At 39.1% G+C, this 24,601-nt stretch overlaps 1 protein-coding gene across 2 annotated transcripts in view; it reads right to left on the bottom strand.

Annotated features, from left to right (window-relative positions):
• The window catches only part of GABBR2 (gamma-aminobutyric acid type B receptor subunit 2), an 810,498-nt gene that overhangs the window by 287,173 nt on the left and 498,724 nt on the right, over positions 1 to 24,601 (bottom strand). For both annotated transcript variants that reach the window (XM_089687541.1, XM_089687542.1), the window contains exon 8: positions 7,208 to 7,268. In XM_089687541.1, coding sequence (XP_089543667.1) covers positions 7,208 to 7,268 — 61 coding nt within the window. The remainder of the gene's footprint in view (positions 1 to 7,207; positions 7,269 to 24,601) is intronic.

Raw genomic sequence — 24,601 nt, 5'->3', positions numbered from 1 at the left:
GTTAGCTTGCATGCATGGCATTAATATCATAGTCAGTATGCACAGAATCTGCAAAGCCCCAAGAGTGAACCAAGGGCGGACTGAGAACTCATGGGGCCCCCGGGCAATAGGGGATCATGGGGCCCCTGTGTCCTTGCCCAAACTCAAAAAAGCCTATGAAAAAGGTACCAGGGGCATCTCATGGGGCCCCCTACTGACCCCGGGCCCTTGGGCAGTGCCTGAGTTTCCAAATGGTCAGTCCGCCCCTGGAGTGAAGAGACTCCCAACCTACCTCCCAGTGTGTTTAACTAAAAATGTAGGTTTTTTTTATCATGAATTCGGCTACAGAGAAGAGGGGTTAGAGTGAGAGGTGATTGTACTTTTTCATTAGTAGCATTGTGTACAAAACATTAGATATTCTTCTTTCTTGGCACTGTGATACAATACTCCTCAGACATTCTGTCAGATGATAGAAGTATCAGAGAAAGTAGAAATATGACATTGACAACATCTACTGCTTGTCTACCCATTGTTTGCTTGTCTACCTACTGCTTTGATACCTGAGCTACTTCTTCATACTCAATCAGATCATATTAAATTCTACAGTTTTTTCCTGGAAATAATGGTTGCCATAAGCTTCCTTCCAGCAAAATCAAAAAGTTGCTCATATACAGTTAAGTCCTTTTATTAACCATGTAAAACCTGCATTTTCCTCTTGTAAGAGTGTGAAAACATTGCGCCAGTTTAGTTTGGTCCTAGTGTTTTATAACTTTTTACTGTTCTTTAAAAATACATTTTCAACCTTTTTTTAAATATACATGCCCAACACATGGTTCTGATCTAACAAAGTGTTTAACAAAATATTTGGATTTTTGAAAGGTGCTTGTCTACATTTGAGTTCATACTAGGCTTTTAGTATGAACTACTTTTTAAACCACACTGGATAGATGTCAGTTCTTTTCTTTGTACACTACATTCCTGACTTGTCTTCCCAATCTATACTGTCAAGACCCATTTTGCGAATTCTGCTGTATAGGTGACAGCTCTTTTTGTGTATTGGAGTCTTGCCATTTTCCACTGGTAGTATGATATTTTTTGTATTAGATTTTCTGGAAAGGTGTCAGTTCCTTGTAATCCAGGAACCTGACTTGATCACAGCTTATTTTTACTACACCATGTCAGACCCATTGATTATTCAATTTACTGACTGGACCAGTGGCAGTTTACAGCTGCAAAGTCAAAAAATGACAATATATTACCAATTATTATATCACAATTTCTGCAGCTCAGTAACATTGCTTTACTGTCATTTTCACACCATCAACACTTTCAGTCACTTTGAAATAGACTGCTGAATGTTTAACAAGGGGACCTATAGACCTAGACCATACTAAATGCAGGTTAAGAAATAAAAATAACGGGCTCCTTGCAAAAATTCCACCTACACTATATATTTGTTTGGTGGAGTGATCTCTGATTGATTTGTTATGTAAGCTCATAAACTATTCTTAGAGTAGATTTACAATTTCTGGTATTCATAGTGACTTTAACAAATAGGTAACACAATTAAAAAAGTGTTTCTTAAACCAAAAATAGACGTATCATTAATACCTTCTAAGATGTTTCCAAAACTCAGTTTATTAAAAATGTTATTTCACCAAAAGTCATTTTTATACAGTAGGTTAATAACACAATTTATGAGTTACTTATTTTGTTTTCCTTTACAATATATAAAAATAAATGTATCAAACAAAGCAGTATTGAATTAAATTCCCAAGGTCTTTTATTTCTATTGCGACTGTGGGATTGCACTCAGTGAAAAGAATTGATCTCAAACGCTTGAGAATTTTACAAAGCGATACAACATTCCAGGAATAAAGAACTTATTGCTGGAACAGAGGATAACACATTGATTTAGAGGTTTATTTTTCTGTTACAAAATACATTTTTCCAGATATACTGATTTTGTCAGTACTGGTGCACAAGGTATATTACATAGTGTACAAACAACTTGCAGATTTTTTGCAAACTAGTAAGTGAACTTTTATTTCTCAATAAAATCACATGAATTTTGAAAGTGAAAAAAGGTTTGGCTGACCCCTTCCAGCTCACCTCGGCTTTTTATTGGATAGTGAGACCACCTATTATGCTTAGTAGCCAACAGGAAAACAGGAAGGAAGTCTGGTTACTCTTTGCATTCTTCATTCTATTTTGTTATTAGTTTAATTTACAATACAAGAAAAACCACATTCATTCCACAGTTAATACTTTAACACTCAGACAGAAAAGGAGGGAAAACATACCAACAGAATATCCAAAAAGACTCTTTACACTGTCACTCACTGTTAGCCTATTGCTTTACTTCAACTTCTTTCCATTCCTCTTCCTATTACATCCTTATTCCCTTTATGTCTCTTTAATTTTACATTCCTTACTTACTCATTGAACTCCTTCGAAATCCACAGCTGTCCTTTCCTATTTCCCCCCTCCCCCTTTACTGTCTAAGTGCCCACTTCCTCACCTCCTCTCCCCATCTTATTCTGTGCCATTTCAAATGTATTCTAAATATACGTTTATGCTATTATGCTTAATAGTGCTTAAATTTTTTTCCCCCTTTCCCCCTGTCTCCTAACCTACTCATCACACCTACCCCCCTTCTCTCTAAGTATATATTTTGCGATCAGTGCTCTACGTTTTATAAGGAGGGTATAAGGTTGGAAATGTCTTCCTTCCTTTCTCCCCCCTAAGGCTATTACGGCATTTAAAACATTCAGAGTTTCACTGTTCCACTTGTGAAATTATATCTAGAGATGAGCGAATTATTCAAAAATTCGATTCGGCTGATTCGCCGAATTTGCGGGAGAAATTAGATTCGATGCGAATTTATTCGCTGCGAATTTAACTTATTAAAAGGGTTTCTAGGCTTCAGAGAGCCTTTATATTAGTGCAGAACACTGTACCTTTAATTTAAATGCCCTTGGAGTCTGCTGGGGAAGAGAAATAATACTGTCAGTCAGTATGACATGCAGATGAGTGCCGTCGATCTTAGAATCACCGCACACTTCACTCATTTGGGCAGTCACGGGGCACGACGAAGAAGAAGAAGAAGACGAAGAAGAATGAAAAGAAGAATGAAAAGAAGAAGAAGAAGAATGAAAAGAAGAAGAAGAATGAAAAGAAGAATGAAAAGAAGAAGAAGAAGAATGAAAAGAAGAAGAAGAAGAATGAAAAGAAGAATGAGAAGAAGAATGAAAAGAAGAATGAGAAGAATGAAAAGAAGAATGAAAGGAAGAAGAAGAAGAATGAAAAGAAGAAGAATGAAAAGAAGAATGAAAAGAAGAAGAATGAAAAGAAGAATGAGAAGAAGAATGAAAAGAAGAATGAAAAGAAGAATGAAAAGAAGAATGAAAAGAAGAAGAAGAAGAATGAAAAGAAGAATGAAAAGAAGAAGAAGAAGAATGAAAAGAAGAAGAATAAGAATGAAAAGAAGAATGAAAAGAAGAAGAAGAAGAATGAAAAGAAGAAGAAGAAGAATGAAAAGAAGAATGAAAAGAAGAATGAGAAGAATGAAAAGAAGAATGAAAAGAAGAAGAAGAAGAATGAAAAGAAGAATGAAAAGAAGAAGAATGAAAAGAAGAATGAAAAGAAGAAGAAGAATGAAAAGAAGAAGAAGAAGAAGAATGAAAAGAAGAAGAAGAATGAAAAGAAGAAGAATTCCAGTACAGCAAAAAGTGTATCTGCAGAGAGCTCCGCTATTTCTGACAGTTCTCTGACAGTTCCTTCACATTTACAGCGGTTGAAACATTGTATCTATTTGTTTCCGAATAAAAACATCTGTATCCTAAATGGAAACAAATAGATACAATGTTTCAACCGCTGTAAATGTGAAGGAACTGTCAGAGAACTGTCAGAAATAGCGGAGCTCTCTGCAGTGACACTTTTTGCCGGCTGATCGGGGAAAATTCGATTCGTGCATCCGAAGTTTGCAAAAATTCGGATTCGGTGCGAATCGAATTTTTCCTAATATTCGAAACGAATTCCACTTCGCCAAGTTCGATTCGCTCATCTCTAATTATATCCATTATAGAAAGAATCTTAAAGATGAATTGGTGGGTTTTCCTCCTCATTTTATTTACTCCACCTTTTCTCCCAGACTACCCACATGGAAGAAAAATCTATTTGATATATTTTAAATATATTTTAAAATATTTTTCCCAAATATATTGCCATACATTTGAAATACTACAATTCTGACCGTATTCAATTTATTAAAAAAAAATAAATAAAATTATATATATATATATATATATATATATACTGTATGTTGAAATGTGTTTTTTATATATTACAAAATGTATAAAAAATATTTTTTAATATATTCTTTAGATTTTTTTAACATCTAAAAAAGTAATTTTAACATATACTTTCATGTATATTTGTAAATGCATTCCAAAAATGTGGATTAAATGTATTTTTATTTACAAACAGTATATTTTGCATACATTTTGTAATATATAAAAAACAAACTTCAACATACGGTATATATATGTTCTAAATAAACACACATATAAATATATATATATATATATATATATATATATATATATATATAAAACATATTTTATATATACTGAATGCGTACAAAATTGTAGTATTTCAAATAGATGTCAATATATTTGGGAAGAATATTTTTCAAATATATTTAAAATATATTTTTCTTCCATGTAGGTATTCCCCCCTTTACATCCAAAACTAGGGGGCTTCGATCCACCTGATCAGGTAGGAGAAATAATATTCATAGCTTAGGTTTCGGAACCAAGCATGGGGGGGTAATAATGCTAGACCCTATTCACAGTCCCATTTTCTCGATTAGCCACCTATTTATTACCCAGTCTTACCATAAGGTTACTCATTGCATTCTTGGTGGATCACTCTGAAAGTTAAAAAAGTGCAGGTATCTAGAGGTGTCTGCACAATCATCATCATAATGATGGTGATAACTGGATTACACTAAGAACAGGGAAAAAGAAAGAATATAGCTTAAGTTAGACTGCTGGCATGTTTTAAAACATAAGAGCAGTTCACAGTTTTTAAACTTTTCCTATATTACCACAACTGGCCACTCAGAGCATGAGAAATTATCAAGGCCCCTTTGCTCTGAATAGCACATATAATGATGTAAAGAAATGAAATACTTTAGTGTGCGCACTGGGAGAGCAAAAAGCCACAACAGGAGGACTTTATACTCAAGCCTTAAGGCCAAACATCTTTAGTTTTGGGTGGACACCACTGAGTTCAATTTATCTAAGATCCTGATGGTGACATGTAATATCCTTAGATTCTGATGGAAGGGTCATCTCTTCCTCTTCCAAAGATGTAATAAAGACTTTACCATACTTTAGATGATAAGGGTTATTATGAGCCACACGCGAAAAGCCTTTTTTGCTATGACTACAGCCTTGTATAACCAGAAATAAAGAAGCATGGACGTATTTTATGTTACTAGTTTTAACCTGGATGCAAAAAAAAATGTCATTGAATTATGTGGGACAGCTGGCACACCTAAGTTCAGGAGGCTGAACTGACACATACCATGCTGTATGGGGGGGGGCTGTATCTTGATATATAAAACAGCACACATTATTTGATGCTATCTAAAGTCAATGCAAGTAAAATATAGAATTTGTGGTCCAATGTGTTACAAAGACTACAGTTCATAACAGCATATGTATTAGTGGGTGAATCAAACCATGACCAGCAAGATATTCAGGGAGCAGAAGGGGATGGCCAGCTTTATTTAAACTGTGGCTACAGATGGGTGAATGTGTGCTTTTTTGATGCACACTAGTTACTGCAAAGCAATGCACAGTATTCTGCATACAAAAGACTACTCTAACAACTGTTCAGCAATGAGTGTATGCTGTACACCCTAGACTGTAAACTACTGATCCAACTTTTCAATAAGTTATCCTTCCTACACCAGGAAGGGTTAAACAAAGATTTGGGTCTTTGTTTTCTTTGTGAATTATTTGTATTTTTTTTTCTACAGGATTCTTTGATATAATGCTTGATGCAGTTTATTATACATGTTCCTGTCTGAAGAGATCAGCCTTATATTTGCAGTTGACAACTATTGTAATCAGTGTTGTAGTAGAGGTAGAAAGAAAGTGTTATGGGAAATCCAAAATGGGAAATTCAATGGGACACCTTTTCCAGGGACAGTTTGGTTCACACTGCTGCGACTTGGGATCCAACTTGTGAGATCACATGATGTGAAATCCCATGTTAGTCAATAAGAGCTGTCTTAATTAGCACTACTGAAGTCGCTCTGACTTTAGAAAAGATTCCTGTACTGCTTCAAGACGACTTATATCTGACTTGTGCCCATATACTTTAATAGAAGTCGCCTCCAAGTCAGATCCTCATCTATATTGATGTGATTTGGATCCAATATCACAGGAAGATTACCCAGGCATTCCATTAAAGTTGCTTCAGAGTTGCTTCAAAGTCGCTTCAAAATAGTACTCAAGTTGCCTGGCAAAGTTGTACTGTAAGTAGCGCGACTTTTAGGCAGTAGTGTGAACCAAGAATTAGAGTGTCATTTTCCTCACTTTGTAAAAATGTATTTCTCACTTTCTGTTGCATATTCAGGAGAATCTCTACAGCAGGTACACACCAGAAAAAAGAACTAACATCAGTTTTAACCTTTCTCTACTATATCTAAAACATTAAAAATGTTTTGGCTATACATTCACTTTAATATTACCAAAACATTAGTAAAGAACATCCAAAAGCTGAGCAATCTTTCAAGAATATGCATACTTATTACCAGCAATATGCCTATAACCCAACTGTAGGCTTATCATAAAGAACGAAATCTAATAAATACCCATGTCTAAAAGAATACAAAAATGTTATATGCACATCTTATTCCAGTTATTAATCACTTAGTCCAACACCAAACATGTGGATGTTGGCTTCCGGTATCATATGTAGATGTATAATTTCTTTTGATTTAATAAGGCATATGGTCTTATTCAATAAAGCAGTGCAAAGTGCAGCAACCCAATACCATAACTGATTAGATTTCAGATTAATGTGTTCAGATCATTGAGGTTTCTAAATAGCTTTCATGGATTACTTTACTGTGCACACTGCACGTTACTTTATTCATTATGCTTGATAGAGTAGGCTCTTGCAATCACAAGGCAAATATATAATTCCCTACCTTGAAACTGGGTAAACTTGATGGTTCCCATTCTTTCTCCATTTCTGAACACAACTTGCCCCTGAAAGGAAAGGTTTATACTGTTTAGACAAATAAGCATTTGGTTATAAAATTGTTAGCTTTGATATCATTTTTTGAAACTCCTTTGGTCTCTCAAAAAGAAGTACAATGGAATTAATGGCCCTCAAGTACTGTTGAAACACAAATGTGTACTTCCAACCAAATAGTTGAATACTGTATGCAATATGGTTTTATTTGCAATAAGTTATTTGTCTGGGCAAGCTTTTGAAAGATCTACTTTCTTCTTCAGCTCAAAGCAGTAGTTTACGGTGTCATTTCTGTACATTGTATTTCATCTAAAAGATAACAGTGATTTCCATGAGCCAAAAAAAAAAAATCTCTTGTAGTTTATTTTGTTGTCCATGATTTGATTTGGAGAGTAGCATCAGCTGTTGTATGGAAAGTCATCACAAAAGAAATACAAATTAGTAAAATTTCATTTTTTCTTACCAATAGACAACTAAGGTCCTCTAATACAATACATGACTGTAAATATTCTCTTTGTGTAATCCCTCACAGCTCACCATTCACATGCACATTTTTTACTTATTAACTGTATGATTAAAGCCCAGTGGCGGACTGACCATTCGAGCACTCGGGCACTGCCCGAGGGCCTGGGGTGAGTAGGGGGCCCCATGAAATGCCCCTGGTACCTTTTTTATAGGCTTTTTTGAGTGTGGTCAGGACACAGAGGCCCCATGATCCCCTATTGCCCGGTTGCCCCATGAGTTGTCAGTCCACCCCTGTTAAAGCTTCTACAGTATATGTAAACCCAACATTTCACATTCCTGATATGTGCCTGCTGTACCATGTACTTATATGAAAAAGGATCCTGTTTTCTTCATATTGCTTCCTTTTTGTGAAATCCCTGGCCTGGTGTTCCTGCCAGTCCTTCTGCTCTTTCCTATTAAAACTGACCACACTAATCAGGAGAACACAGTGTGGTAAGTTCTCTAGCTATACTGTGAATTCAGCTTGCTCTGCTCCAGTGATTAGACTTGTGTTGACACATCCCCCTTGCACAGTCTTTCACTGGAAAGTTCAGTGTTCTGCTGTTTCTCCTCCCCAGCTCGTATGCAGCTGAGAACAGAGGGAATGTGATCACTTATAAAGAAAGGGAAAAAAGTGCTAATAATTTTTTTTATATCTGTACACAGATGTTTTGTCTTTAATTTCCATTTTAAACTGAATGGGTTGTTTTACAAGGTGAGGGGTTTACATATACTTTATACTTTATACTGTCAAGCATTCAGCTAAGTCCAGGCACTCCCCGTTGCTTTAGGATAATGCACAGGTGCTGTTCGCATTGCCCCTCAAATTCTGTGCGAAGTGTTTGCCAAGATAATAAGGCTTTTTGCTTTCCATTTGCACAATGAATGAAATTTGATGTTTGTTTATTACCAGATCATATTTATTCTACTCGGTGAAAAAGTTTTATGAAAGGGACACACACCAATGGGGTTTTCCCTTTGTCCAGCACACACACACACACACCTCACTTCCCAGTATTCATATCATTAGTGAGATGACTGCCTTCAGTTATCCTTTCCATATCCTGCATTGTATAAAAGCAAAAGAGCACCGGAGGCTTCTTTTCCCCAATTTTGTTTTAGGTCAGTTTCACACATCTGGTCATTCACTCAAAGGGCTGATTAATGCATCAAAACACATGAAATTAAGTTGTATGTACTTTTTTTGTAACACATCACACCACAAAGGATGGTAGTGTGTTGCTGTGTGTTATAGTGCACTGCAAAGTATGTCCATTGGGAAGGTGAGTTGGGGTGCCTTTGAGAATAAATACAACAAAAGCACACCAATGTTCAAAATAGTGGCATACTAACAGGGGTTGTGGTCTGCACTGGGTGTCGACATGCTGGGGGTGCTGGGGCCACCCATTATTCCTATTTTGTGTGGCACAGCACTTGACTGCAGCACTATACTGTACAAAAACAAAAGTGTCAAATGACCACAGCACCCTAGCAAGTTGGCACCCGATGATCATCTGACAGTGGCAGTTCGGAGTGAGGGGAAGCCTACTTCCCTGCTCCAGTCATATGACAGAGCCAAGAGGAGGACCTCCCACACTTTGAACTGCTGCTGCATCCGGTCTGGATAGTTTGGGGGGAGTCCTTTCCTTATGGTTTGTACTGGACAGAGGGCATGGTGGTGTCTCTGCACTGAAGGGTTTGTACTGGGGAGGGGGGTCTGTATTGGGGGTAACTGTCCTGAGGGGTCTGAACTGGGAAAGGGTGTCTGTATTAAAGGATCTGTACTACGGGGGGGGGTATTTACTGAGGGTTTTGTACTGGCATGCTGTGTGAGGGGTCAGTCTGTACTGAGGGGACGGCACTTGGAAAGGGTGACTGTATTGAAGGATCTGTACTAAGGGGGGGGTATTTACTGAGGGGTTTGTACTGGTATGCTGTGTGAGGGGTCAGTCTGTACCGAGGGGACAGCACTTGGAAAGGGTGACTGTATTGAAGGATCTGTACTAAGGGGGGGGGGGGGTATTTACTGAGGGTTTGTACTGGTATGCTGTGTGAGGGGTCAGTCTGTACTGAGGGGACAGCACTTGGAAAGGGTGACTGTATTGAAGGATCTGTACTAAGGGGGGGGGGGTATTTACTGAGGGGTTTGTACTGGTATGCTGTGTGAGGGGTCAGTCTGTACTGAGGGGATGGCACTGGGGAAGGGTGTCTGTATTGAAGGATCTGTTCTAAGGGGGGTATTTAATGAGGGTTTTGTACAGGTATGCTGTGTGAGGGGTCAGTCTGTACTGAGGGGACGGCAGTGGGAAAGGGTGTCTGTATTGAGAGATCTGTACTAAAGGGGGGTATTTACGGAGGGGTTTGTATTGGCATGCTGTGTGAGTGGTCAGTCTGTATTGAGGGGAAAGGGTGTCTGCATTGAAGGATATGTAGTAAGGGGGGGGGGGGATTTACTGATGGTTTTGTACTGGCATGCTGTGTGAGGGGTCAGTCTGTACTGAGGGGATAGCAGTGGGAAAGGGTGTCTGAATTGAGAGATCTTTACTAAGAGCGGTATTTACTGAGGATTTGTACTGGCATGCTGTATAAGGGGTCAGTCTGTACCGAGGGGACAGCAGTGGGAAAGGGTGTCTGTATTGAAGGATCTGTACTAAGAAGGGGGGTATTTACTGAGGGTTTTTTACTGGCATACTGTGTAAGGGGTCAGTCTGTACTGAGGGGACGGCAGAGACAAAAGGGTGTCTGTATTGAAGGATCTGTACTAAGGGGGGGGGGGGGTATTTACTGAGGGGTTTGTACTGGTATGCTGTGTGAGGGGTTAGTCTGTACTGAGGGGATAGCAGTGGGAAAGGGTGTCTGAATTGAGAGATCTTTACTAAGAGCGGTATTTACTGAGGATTTGTACTGGCATGCTGTATAAGGGGTCAGTCTGTACCGAGGGGACAGCAGTGGGAAAGGGTGTCTGTATTGAAGGATCTGTACTAAGGGGGGGGGGTATTTACTGAGGGTTTTGTACTGGCATGCTATGTAAGGGGTCAGTATGTACCGAGGGGACAGCAGTGGGAAAGGGTGTCTGTATTGAATGATCTATATTATAGGCGGGGGAGCTTTACTAAGGGCTTTGTACTGGCTTGCTGTGTGAAGGGTCAGTCTGTACTGTTCTGAGTGGTCTGTACTGGAAAGCGGTGTCTGCATTGTGTGGTCTGTGCCAGTGTTCTGAGAAGTCTTTACTGGGGGGGTTACCACGGGAGCGCTGGGGGGGTTACCACGGGAGGGCTGGGGGGGTTTAATGATGTTAGGGGAGATCTATTCTGTGGGAGATATGGACTTGAGGGGAGGTAAAAACACTGTGGAATATAAGTGCTGTGTTTAGAGGAAGTAGGCTCAGGTTTTATTTAACCATGCCCTTTTAGGCTCCTCCCACTGTTTGGTATTCCTAAAATTCACTGCGGCATGCCACTTTATTTCTTCAGAACCTTTTGGTGAGGGTGTACAAAAACGTATAGTCTCCAGTTGCCAGATATTCTAGGTATGCCACTGGTGCAAAATGCATATTTTCAATAGTTGTGGTAACAAAAGTGCTAGCATGAGTGGGCAAATAAACCCAACCTTTCATCCCTGCCAGCATTAGTGGAAGCTTCCTGAACATGAACAACTTCACACTTTCTGTGAACATGGACAAACATGGACTCTTCAATGTCTCTGTGGCTCAATCATGGTAACACATAGCTGCATGGCATATTTTCTATAAAACTCTATGACAAACTAGCTGAGAATCACTAGTTCAGTAAAACAGTTTGGAACACAAACAAGTTACTTGCAATTATCCTCATTGGCCTTGATCTTTGTGAGGATAGCTCTGGTAACACATATGAAAAGTTAACGGATCCAAGACCCATGGGCAAGAGGCCACTCCATTGGAACTGACAATTGAGGAATGGGCTCCCGACAGAAACTGTGCCTTTTGTAGAAGTTACATCGCTACGGCTATGTGACTTCTCTGAGGACCAGAAGAAGAGAAACCTATCTTCTCTGGGAGTGTCCAGGAAGCCAGGGATTTGCAGGAAATCAAGTAAATAGGCACTCCGCTATCTAACTTCAGTGGATGAAGGTTTTCCTGAGGACCTTCAGTGCTAGGATCACCATGCTTCCGCTTTATTTATTCTGTGGGTCTGTGCTTCCTCAATCTCTCACTCTGCTTCTTGATCTTGATCATCAGGTCATATTTGACATGATGAGGCAAAGTACTGCTCTTCTACTAAGATTGTCTCAGTATAAAAGACCTTTTTTAAAGTAATTTTAAAATGAAGTGGAATAAATACTTGTGTGCTACATAAAATATTGATAAGGTACTTAAAACTACATGAACAAATGAAATGAAATAAATAAATGAAATAAATAGAGAATGCTGCTATCACCTGGCTATGTGATTCAATTTACATTTCAACAAGCTTGCTCTTGCAAATGGTGGTTGTTGTCCTAAAGTAGGACTAAAGGCAAAACTTTTGTCGTTTTTGGATAGTGAAAGGGAGGGTTATAAACCCTGTCATTTTTTGCCATCTGTGTCCCATTGGGGAGATTTCCCTTAATTTTGTTTCCCATAACCAAAACAGTAAGTGAGAGGAGATCCCTCCAAACTGAGGGAATCCCACACTAGTGTCCCATTGGAGGATTTTCCTTCTCCCTGTTCTGGTGACAACCAAACATTTGGGATTTTCTTTTCCTTTTACTCTTGGTGATAACAGGAGACAGGACAAATAGGGTGAATCTCTCTAATGAGGGCGCAGACATCAGTAAAAACCTGACAGGTGTTCTTATCTCTCTTCACTCCATCTAAATTTAGACATGTGTGGTTCATTTTGCCCCAAATAAAAATTCAGACAACATTTTTGTCATTCAGAGATCCAGAAGTATCCGAAGTTCCAAATTACAATACTAACGAATTTAAACAAATCCACAATAACTAAACAAAAGTTTGTCCTAAATAACAAATGATTCAAATTTGAATAGAATCCAAAACAAATGTGAAATGTAAACATATTGCTGACTATTGCTGATTTCCTTCATAGATTGTGTGTATTAGTGTTAGAATATAGCTGTCTTCTGAAATATGAATTTTGTAAAGAATAGAATAGAATAAAACAGAATAGAACAGAATATAAAAATATAGAATACAAAATTAAAGAATAGGATAGAATAACAAGGAATTGGATAGCATGACAAAGAAAAAATAGCCATGTTCTGAATTTGGATATCTAAAATAATAAAATAGAATACAACAGAATAGAATAAAACAGAATATAATAGAACAAAAAGGAATATATTAGAAAAGAATGGAGTAAAAAAGAACAGAATAAAGCAGAAAAGTAAAAAATAGAAAAAATAGAACATAATAGAATAGAAGAGAATGAACATAGCTACCTTCTGAAATTTGAATTTCAAACAGAATAGAATAAAATAGAAAGAATATATCTGTCTTGTGTTATTCAAATTTTGAATAAAATAGAATAGAAATAATATAGTGGTCTTATGAAATTCAAATTTCTAAAAACCTAGCATAGAATAAAATAGAATAGAAAAAAATAGAGTAAAACAGAATAGAATGGAAAATAAAATAATAGACTAGAATAGAAAATAAAGGAATAGAATTGAAAAAAGAACAAAATAGAATAGAATAAAATAAATTAATATAGCTGTCATCTGAAATCCACATTTCTAAAAGAATAGAATAGAATAAAACAGAATAAAATAGACAATAAAATAGACAAGCATAGAGTAAAACAGCATATAATTGAACAGAACAGAAAATAATAGAACAGAAAATAAAGAAATAGAAAATAAAATAAAAGAATAGAAAATAAAAATAGAATAGACGGAATATAGCCGTCTTCCAAAAATCATGCACGCCCCCTACGCCCCGGACATGCAAAACCATGTATATATACGTGATTTTGCGCAGCCCTGCCTCCCTGTAGCAGTAGTTCTGTTATAGGGCTGTTGGGAAGCCGTTAAAGTACATGTAATAACTCCACTAAATGTCCTTTAGGTAGCAAAATGCTGTGTATCTTAGGGAATTTGGGGGTGCAGGATTTTTACATCTTAATGCTGCTGAGTGATTATGTATGTCCTGCAGCTTCTTCACAGCCTATCCACATGCACTGTCTATAGTCATTCCAGCTGCATGTATGTTTTTAAAAGACCATATTTTCTTTTTTTTGCTGGCTTAATTTTTTTCACAGCCTTTTCACATACATTTCAATGTAAGAGACTACATGTGTACTTTCACAGGGCATATTTCCTCAAAGACGATGGCTGCAACATTTTCTTTAAACAGTGTAATATTCCTGGGCAATGTGCATCAGCACAGACGTGTATTCTTCCTTTGGGAAGAGGAATGTGAAAGTGAGATTAGCAGGAGATGGGTAGAGCATTGCCACCCCATAACATTACATGCAGCAAACAAGGACCTTTATATCAGTATCACCAGCTGGTAAAGCTTATATGACAATTTTGTGTTTGGGATTTTATACTTTAACAAACTATGCTTCAATTCTTGACCACGCTATAGCCAAATGACGTCTACAGCACGGTTGTCCAGTTCTAAGAGGGCGTCATATGACGTCCTCCTAGAACACACCTCCCGTCGTGCACCCGGCGCTCTGTGTCTTTTGGACACAGCTGATCACATGACACAGTAAAGGGCCAATCACAGCGGCCTTTTACCACGTGATCAGCTGTGTCCAATCACAGCTGATCATCGTGTAAATACACTTGCCGCTTATCAGCAGTACTTTCCTCACGCTGTCACAGTACTGCCAATAACCAGCAACTGTGAAAAGTAGACATCTACACTGATAATCAGGGCACTGATTAGAAATGCCCTGGTTATCAGTGCAGCCCCAAAAGTGCCCATCAGTGGCCAACAGTGCTGCCAGTCTGTGCACTGCAGTGCTGGCAATCTGTGCCCAGCAGTGCTGCCAATCTGTGCCTGCCAGTGTCACCAGTTAGGGCCATCGGTCAGTGCCACCTATCAGTGCCAACAGTCAGTGTCATCTATCAGTGCCAACAGTCAGTGCCAACAGTCAGTGTCACCCATCAGTACCTCCAGTCAGTGCCACCTATCAGTGCCTTTCAGTGCTGCCTATTAGTGCCCATCAGTGCCTCCTATCAGTTCCCATCATTGTGACCTATCAATGCCCATCAGTGCTGCATATCAGTGCAGCCTCATCAGTGCCCCCTCATCAATGTCCACCAGTGCCACCTCATCAGTGCTGCCTCATCAGCGACCATCAGTGCTGCCTCATCAGTGCCCGTCAGTGCAGCCTCATCAACTCACATCAGTGAAGGAGAAAAATTACCTGTTTGCAAAATTTTATAATAGAAACAAAGAAAAATTTTCGGTCTTACTTTATTTGTTTATCAAAAAATAAAACACCCAGTGGTGATTAAATACCACCAAATACCACCAAAAGAAAGCTCTATTTGTGTGAAAATATGATTACAATTTCATAAGGGTACAGTGTTGCATGACCGTGCAATTGTCATTGAAAGAGCAACAGCACTGAAAGCTGAAAATTGGCCTGGGTAGGAAGGGGGTAAAAGTGGCCAGTAGGCAAGTGGTTAAATTGCAGTGATGGGGTACATTGTCTTATGTGCCCTGTGTGTGTGGACAGATTTATACACCCAAAAATGATTTATACTTGTCTGCAACAACTGATCGATAGCTACCCTTTCAATTGTCAACACCTTACTTACTATTATTCTTTTAAATTGGATCTTATCCCTTTATTTTTTAAATTATAATTGAAATGTATAATTTATTTATAATTTAAATGTATGATGCTTGGGGCATCAGACAGTTGTTGCTGACAGTCTGTCAAAGAGCTTTTTGCAATGCTTAAAAGCAAAAAAAAAAACCATGCAAGAATACTGTGCACCTAAACCACTTCAAATGATATAATTCCCTGCATCTATCCACCCTCATAGATAAAATAAAAAGCATACATAGGTTAGGCCTATTATCCCTGATTAAGCTGACCTGCTGCTGGCCAATTTTACACTGCCATATCCTATGTGTTTTTTTTAAAGTTATAAACTCTTTATGCCATTACTAACAGGTAAATGGAAAGAGTTAACAGAACAACACATGAAACTATATGGATATTTAAAAAGCATTCACAAACCAGCAAGTTATTTTGAAGCTGCCTAAACTCAATTAGCCCTTACATAATCAGCTACATAAACACAACATATTTTTCCTTCATTTTCCACAACAAAAAAGGTAACTCTAGCAAAGGAATTAATTTTTTTAGGCAAAGTCAGCTAGTGCACTCTCTTCAGACCCTTCATCTTTATCAGGCAAGAGAGTAATGTCTGCTTTGGCAATCAGAAAATATTCATGATCTTTGTTCTGCTTGATCTCCATGCAATTACCACAACAAAGTAAACTGGATGGAAGGCATTTTGCATTGGCATCCACTTCAATCTTCTTTAGATCTTGAGCTTGCTTTGGTTTGAGTGGAAACTGTTACCAATGCAAAGCCATAAAAAGGTCATTCTATAGATATACACATCTGTGACAGCAGAAAAGGACTGTCCAGCCTTTAATTCAGGAGATGTGATCACCCACAGCCTTGACATCTCAACCATTCATGCTTGCCTAAACAGGACATTAAATGGTAATTTGCAATAGTAGTAATAGTGTAAAAAAAAAGAAAAAAACGTGAAAAATAGTAGTAAAGGGTGGGGAAATGGATGGGTCTGGACCAGTGTTTGGCACATAGCACTATCAATGTTCAGAGTTTCTGCATTTTCTATGTTGGTTAGAAGACTGTTGGCCTCTCACTTATTTAAATAAAATCTAATCTACACGTCACAGATCAGCAGTGGAGCAGATTGGTTCTATTAGCCAGGGCCGTCTTTAAGGAGGGGCAAAAGGGGCAGCTACCCTGGGCCCAGTCATTGTTGTGGGGCCCAAAGCAGGTACCCCATACTTGCCAACTGTACTGCTTTACACTCCCTTGTGCTTGGAAGTCTGTGTCTGATATCTCACATGTTCAGATGGTGACTCACATGTGCAGACTATGTCAGCATTCACATGTAAATAATGGCATCATTCATATGTAAATAGTGGCAGTAATGTGGCACTCATATGTAAATAGGAGCACCATTCATATGTATATTATTATACTGTCTCTGATATTGTCTTTTGACTGTACACCATGCTCTGGTTCTTTTTCTGTTCATCTGCAAAGGTCCACAATCCATTTTTTGTGACAATCTGAATCTATACCTGGTCAGCTGCCGTCCCTAAAGGTGGGTCTAAGGATCACAGCTGGGTACACCTACTGTACCAGTACACCTGGTCCATCACTCCTTGCAGGGTACTCTGATAAAGATCTGGTATTTGTCCTTAGATTCTGTGCCTTATGACTTTTAAGGGTCAAGTCCTCTCCAATGTCCAGATACCACAGAGGTTCCAATATCCATTTTTTCTGTAATGATCAGTTCTCCCTGCACTTCACAAACAGCCTTTTTAACTCATTAGTGACCTATATCTCTCCTCTAACTTACAAGGTGGTATTCTATGTAACTATCACCTCTGCCAACCCAATCTCATTTTTTGTGCAAGGCAATGGACTTTGGACAGATTAATTGTACAATGTATTCACCTGCCTCTTCCACATTGCTGCTTTGTTGCAATGTCAACCACAGCTGACCTTTCAGTTCTTTAATTGTCTTCTTCACAGCAATCAAATCATCCACACTTTGGTTTTTATTGATCCATTGTACTTTTTTTTTTTTATTTAATACCAGTTAAATACTTAATTGATTCACTAAGACAAAACTCTACATTGATCTCATTTACAACTCTATAGTATGTGTTAATCATTATTACCTGTTCTCTTTAATTGGATTCCCTGAATAAGACTTCTAATTCCTTAGAAACATTAGTATTCACCTTTTCCATTATGCTATCAATACCCTCTACATTGTCAGAAGAACCCAGGGATGCAGTTGAGGCCAGATCGAAAATCTGTTTTACATCAGAGAACCTGTGCGGTCAATGACAATTTTGCCTAATTTCTTAACTGTCTCATATGGACAAGGTAGTGTTTAGGCCTTTAATTTTTTAAATGTAGTAACCAGGTTGCACTGCTTCAACTGGGCAAATATTGGGCAAATATTGCCTTACATAAAAAGAAAAGAAACTTGAAATAAAATGAAAGGAAATTAAAACAATTAGATTTGTAAACATAAAGTACTCCTCCTCCCCAAAAAAGTCCTCCTTCTCCCCATCAGCAACCCAACACTCCTCCTTGTACTCATTCTTTGTTTCCCACTGCCTCAAGGCATTCCACATGCAGGTGGAAGGTAGGGATGATCTTCTGTACTAAATAGTGTGAGCTCTTTACCCTCTGGTCCAAATAATGGTAGCTGAGTACCTGCCATAGTGGTGCAGGTTACAAACAGAGTGCATTGTACAGGGACAAGGTGGTGCACAAGCCTAGGACTTTTTTCCTAAGGGAGTACCCAAGGTGCATCCTTGTTCATATTTACTTCACCAGAGCAGGGGCAGCCTTACAAGAAAAAAAAACCTAAACATTTTACAAAGGTACAAATTGTGAGAAAAGATCAGTCACTACATACTGTTAAATGAATAAATAAATAAATACATAATAATACATGCCACCTCTGTGTGAAGAACTTGTGCCTGCCACTTTATGTATGATTGACTTTTTTAATACAGGGGAAGGGTGGGCATTTTATTATTGGGGGATGATGTACTAAACGTGCTGCTGCCTGCCATGCCATGCAGTTTTCCTCCTCCAATTTTTGCTACCTGCTCTTCCCTCTAGTTGTGGGGGGAGGTGTAGAATATGGCCAAAGGTTTTCCCCCTCCAGCTAGACCTTAAGTGTGAGTGAACTAGCCACAATCAGACACCAGGCAATCCTTGAAGATGATGCCCTCCTCCCCCTGGCTGATGATTGGCAACCTCAGATGTGCATGTTTCCCTATGAGACTGTGTGCTCATAGGGCACACCTCTGTGCTCTGTGTTGTGCAGTGTGTGACATCAGATCCCTGCCCTTTATTTCCTGAAAGCTGAGAAATACCATCTAAACTGTATACTTTGAAAAGCTGTGATGAAGGGACAATTTAGGCCCCCCAGAATCAAAGGTATTGTTAGGGCCTAAAAGCTGATGACCTAGTTTAATGCTACCCCTGAAGGAACGGCTGGTTTTCAGGCCTATTTCTCCCCTCACAGCACCCACAGTCAGGCAAATGGTATTTTCACATGCTTTCAGAAGTATTAATAAACAGTTTACGGGTTTTGGTTTTTGGTGTTTATTTAGGATTGGGGAATGGGAGTGTATGGGATACCTCAAACTGAAGGAACACTGTAGAACTATGTACAAACAGTTGAGAACCCGCTAAGTCTCTGGCTGCTCTAATTCAGGATGCAAGCTGTATTGCATAGCTGTGGGAGTTTTAGTGAAAAACAAAATGGAATACCAGTTCCAAAAAGTTGTATTAAAGACACTGCACCTGGCTATATTGCATGGAATCTGACTGCTCTAGTCACAAGGTTGGAGAATTAGTGCACTCCTGTGCTACACTCCCAGACACATGTGGTATTGCACGCTGCCCTTTCCCTCCCTTAGGGGCGATGGCTACTTTTCTCCTCACTCAATCACTTCGGAAATTCCCAGACTCCAGAATAGCTGCTGTCTTAGCCTCCACTTGACAGACTGCTTCTGGCATGGTTGTGGGTCTGCAGCTAAGCTCAGCTGAGAGTTGAACTGGGTTACTCCTAGAGTTCTCCTGTACCTCCTCTCTCTCTTTTTATTTAGGGATCCCTCCAGATGACTGGATCCTGGACTCTGCTCCCAGACTGCCAGGCTTCAGAATATTTATGGGTTGCTTTCCCACCTTCTCTGCCTACTTCTCCAGGAAATGGTGGCAGTCCCATGAATATTCAGGCTGCAGCCTCTGTCCCTCCACGCACTATGTTCTGGAAACATCCACTGAGCTCCAGAAAGTAGAGGGTGGTAACAGAGTCCCGGCCTGTGAAGCACTGCACAGCCTCCTAAGCAATTGCCCCCTGCTCCTCTGCCTTCAGAGGGGCTAAACTAAATAAGTCTATAGTCTTGCATCCTAGGGAGTGCTATACTAGCATTAGAGTGGCACACTCTTTTACTTCTCTAATAAGTGAACCAGGATGTTCACTGGGTGCATAAACAAATGTTGTAACCAGATGGAGATCTAGTTCTGTGCAGCGGCTCTCTCTGAATGTCCCTCCTCACAGGTCAGATCCATGTCAATCAAACTCTGTGATGGGGGAGTGAGGGCATCTATGTCTATGGACGCAGGCAGCGGCGCTCAAGAGCGAGCCCACACGGGTTCTCCCATAGGAAGTGGATTCCCATGGGGGTACTGGATTAAGAGGAGGAGCCAGGAGCAATGGCAGGGACCCAAGAAGAGGAGGATCAGGGCTGCTCTGTGCAAAACAATTTCATGGAGTAGGTAAGTATGGCATGTTTGTTATTTTGATAAAAAGAAATAACTGAATTTTTAGAATGACTTTAAGTCTCCACCTTAGACATTTGGCTACCAAATAGGCAAAATGCCTGAGCATAGCTTTCTGAGCAGACTGCAAAAAGACTATTTATTTAATTATGGACTCATAAACCTCTAATAGTAAGCATCTGCTTTTCTATAATATATGGCTGCCCCACCCCTCTCCCATGTTGCCTTCTTAATACATTTTAAGCATACATATAATATTCCATTTATTCTATTACAAAAGTAAAATGGTATTTTCCCAAAGTAGGCCAAGAATGATGTTTCTAAACACTAGATTTATTTGTTCTTTGATCAATGCTTTGTTAAATTACGGGGTGCATAGTACAATAACAGTTGTTAAGCATGCCACCCACGTTAGTTGTGACATATTTTTAGCAATGATTTTAAATGAAAGACTCTAAAGTCATGAGTGCACATTAATTTTATTAACTAATGTATTGGTGTTTCCTTCACTTTAGTATTTTACAACAGTCAGTTAAACAAAAGTGTGGTTAAATAGTGAAGAATCCCATTTGAACAAAAAAAAATCCACTATGCTTACACAATAATGGCTGAGTGAGGAAGACAGATGTCAGCACTGCTAGCGATCAAGAAGGCTGCATTTTTTTTTCCTTTTGCAGTTTATTCAGAGTATGATTCATTGATCACAATTCTCTGACAGATTTATATCCATTTACATATTGGATCTTGTAATGCAACAGACCTTAAAGTGGAGCACTAGTAATTTTCGTGCTTATTAAAAGTCAGCAGCTACAAAAACTGTACCTGCTAACTTTTATTAAACACACACTTACCTGTCCCAGGGTTCAGCGGTGTGCTTGCCCGTGCTGTAACTTCTTTTCCTCTTCTCTCCCAAGCACCAGCATCTCAACTCTGGGCACCCAGCTGTGACAGCATGGCCTGACAGCCAAGTGCCCACTGCGCATCCGCGAGTCATGCTGCACCTCATGAATGGGTCGGCCGTCTTCTGGGACCTGTGACATATCCCAGAAGACTGTAGCAAGTGAGTGGGAGAAGAGACGTTCTGCTTGCTTCTAGGCGATCCAACCAGAAGTGGGAGCGGGTAGCTGTCAAAACTAGGTACCCACTCCCCCCATGAATTGCATTCCAAATGGTGCAGGGGAAGAGTACTTAAAGTGGAACTTCCCATTTTGGGTGGAGCTCCGCTTTAATTTACATATCAGGCATCATTGAGGAGTAGATATGAGTGCTGAAATTTTAATGAACGTCTCCTCCAATTGACTCCAAAACATTTAATCGAAAATGCCCCAAAAGAACATTTCTCATCTCTAAATGGGTTAGTGGAATTATTAGTTTTCCTTACATAAAATTTAGGAGAAATGCACTGGAATCAATTTGAGATGAAATTTGGCAATGCTAGCAGTCATTTATGATATATTCTGTTACATATATTGTATGTGGCCTATGTATCTCCTCAAATGTCCTCATTTATGGTAGATCACGCCTGCATAAAATATATGAAAATGGCAACTTAAGTAGAAGCCAGAGATAGGACCTTGTTACTCTATAAGTGCCTGAACAAGGACCTTAGTGGCAAGATCACCAAATACCATTTGGAAACTCGGGCACTACCCGAGGGCCCGGGGTCAGTAGGGGGCCCCATGAGATTCCCCTGGTACCTTTTTCATAGGCTTTTTTGAGTTTGGGCAAGGACACAGGGGCCCCATGATCCCCTATTGCCCAGGGGCCCCATGAGTTGTCAGTCCGCCCCTGCCAAATACTATTTCAATGAAAGCTGCAGATTTAAAAATATTTAAAATTACTTTTGAAATAGCATTAATATATTAGAGTCTATGTGAGCTTTTAGTGATTTGGGTTATGCATTGGGGACTTTGTGTCCCCTATGTGATGAAAAAAAGCTAAGTTTAAAAAAATTTTTTTTGCAAAACAATAAAGGTACACCCAAGCACATAACATCCTCCCTAAAAATTTTTGTTGAGGCCCTTACCTCTACATATACGCACATACAAACGTAACCGCATGCATAGGGGGAGCCTTCATGTGAAAACATCTATTGCAATACACATATTACATATCGCTGTACATGACAGAGTGAGAGCAATAATTCTAGTAAAAGATCTCTTCTGTAACACTAAACTGATGGCCTGTAGGGGCTTTTGAAGCATTGCCTATAGAAAATATAGGGTAGTGAAGTTTGTTGCCATTTCACAGGTGCATGCAAATTTCAGGTTTGACATGTTGGGTATCTATTTACTCGGTGCAACTTCGTCTTTTATTTTTTACCAAAAATGTGGGTAATTTATTGCATTTGTTTGCCCTAAAATTCACTATAGTGTGTTTTTTACTGAAATTTTGCCTTCCCTAGACCTTTGCGGTAATATTGTGTGACATAAAAAATTAGAACTACCACCATTTTATTCTCTAGGGTACCTGCTCTTAGAAAATATATAATATTTGGTGGTTCTGTGTAATCTTCAGACCTAAAATGATTTTTTAAACATGTGTGCAAAAAAATGCACTGGCAACAAAGGGTTAATACACATGCACAGAATTAATCAAATGGATTATCCTTGCCTCTGTGATGTGAATACAATATAACAGTTTAAGCTCACAGAAAAAAAACAAAAACAGTGAATACAAATAATTATGTGTAGAAATTATTATTGTTTAGTAGACTAGATTTATTTATTTCAGGTACTTATATATCGCCGTCAATTTACGCAGCACTTTACATATATATATTGTACATTCACATCAGTCCCTAACCCTCAAGGGGTGTATAATCTAAGGTCTCTAACACTTACATTCATACATACACATAATAGGGCCAATTTAGACAGGATCCAATTAACCTACCAGCATGTCTTTGGAGTGTTGAGGAAACCAGAGTACCCGGAGGAAACCAACGCAGGCACAGGGAGAACATGCAAACTCCAGGCAGGTGGTGCCGTGGCTGGGATTCGAACCAACGACCCTAGTACTGCCAGGCGGAAGTGCTAAATACATAGAACCAATGTAGCGCTACTCACTTAAAACACATGTGAACCAAAAATACCTAATAAAAAAATGTTATATATATACAGTATATCCACTTATGTGAAATCATGCACATAAAGCATATAAGTGAAAAAACCTAATTAAATAAAGTGAACTAATCATATAAAAAATTACTATGTGCTCATTATGAATGTATATATATAAACACATAACACATAAAACACCAATGTGTATTAACACATATATATAAACCCCATAAAGTGAAAAGACTCAAAAACGTGCATATATGTGAACTCGGTACATGCACCTAAACATAATATATAATGATATTTCCGTGTATATAAAGTCCAAACTAAAGATGATCACACTCAGGTGAACACAAAACACTCGTGCTGATATCTGTGTATAGAAGTGAGTTGATAGTTGAACTCATCCGAACACCGGCTGAATCAGCCTCTCACCTTAAGAATTCGACCCTTGCGAGTCAAAGCGCTTATTAGGATCCCTCTCACTGATCCTCCAGGTAAGTATCTCTCCAAACACTGCTCACATTGTATCTGAAAATCCCCCCAGGGGCCCGCACTTCAACAATGGCTCCTTTCTCCAAGTGGACTCAAGTGCTGCGCCAATCACTCATATGAAACATAGAACACAAGCCTCCATTGTGTAATATGTTTATTTTAAAAGGTCATAAGCAAATAGAAAGCGCACTTACATAAAAAATCGTGTTAGCAGTTCAGGGCTCCTATCCCACGCTTTTGGATCCAATCTGCATGGGTGTAGAAGGGTATACAAAGGTGTACCAAAATGGCCGCCACGCCAAAAATGCGTCACTACGTTGGGCCGACGCGTTGCGTCACAGTATCAGGAGCCCCGAGGAAGTCACATGATACTGTGACGCAACGCGTCGGCCCAACGTAGTGACGCATTTCCGGCGTGGCGGCCATTTTGGTACACCTTTGTATACCCTTCTACACCCATGCAGATTGGATCCAAAAGCGTGGGATAGGAGCCCTGAACTGCTAACACGATTTTTTATGTAAGTGCGCTTTCTATTTGCTTATGACCTTTTAAAATAAACATATTACACAATGGAGGCTTGTGTTCTATGTTTCATATGAGTGATTGGCGCAGCACTTGAGTCCACTTGGAGAAAGGAGCCAGTGTTGAAGTGCGGACCCCTGGGGGGATTTTCAGATACAATGTGAGCAGTGTTTGGAGAGATACTTACCTGGAGGATCAGTGAGAGGGATCCTAATAAGCGCTTTGACTCGCAA

This window comes from Staurois parvus, unplaced genomic scaffold (assembly GCF_062004578.1).
Source record: "Staurois parvus isolate SC_StPar_1 unplaced genomic scaffold, SC_StPar_1.0 ptg000429l, whole genome shotgun sequence".
In the NCBI taxonomy this organism is placed as follows: domain Eukaryota; kingdom Metazoa; phylum Chordata; class Amphibia; order Anura; family Ranidae; genus Staurois; species Staurois parvus.
This window is presented reverse-complemented; position numbering and strand designations above follow the sequence as displayed.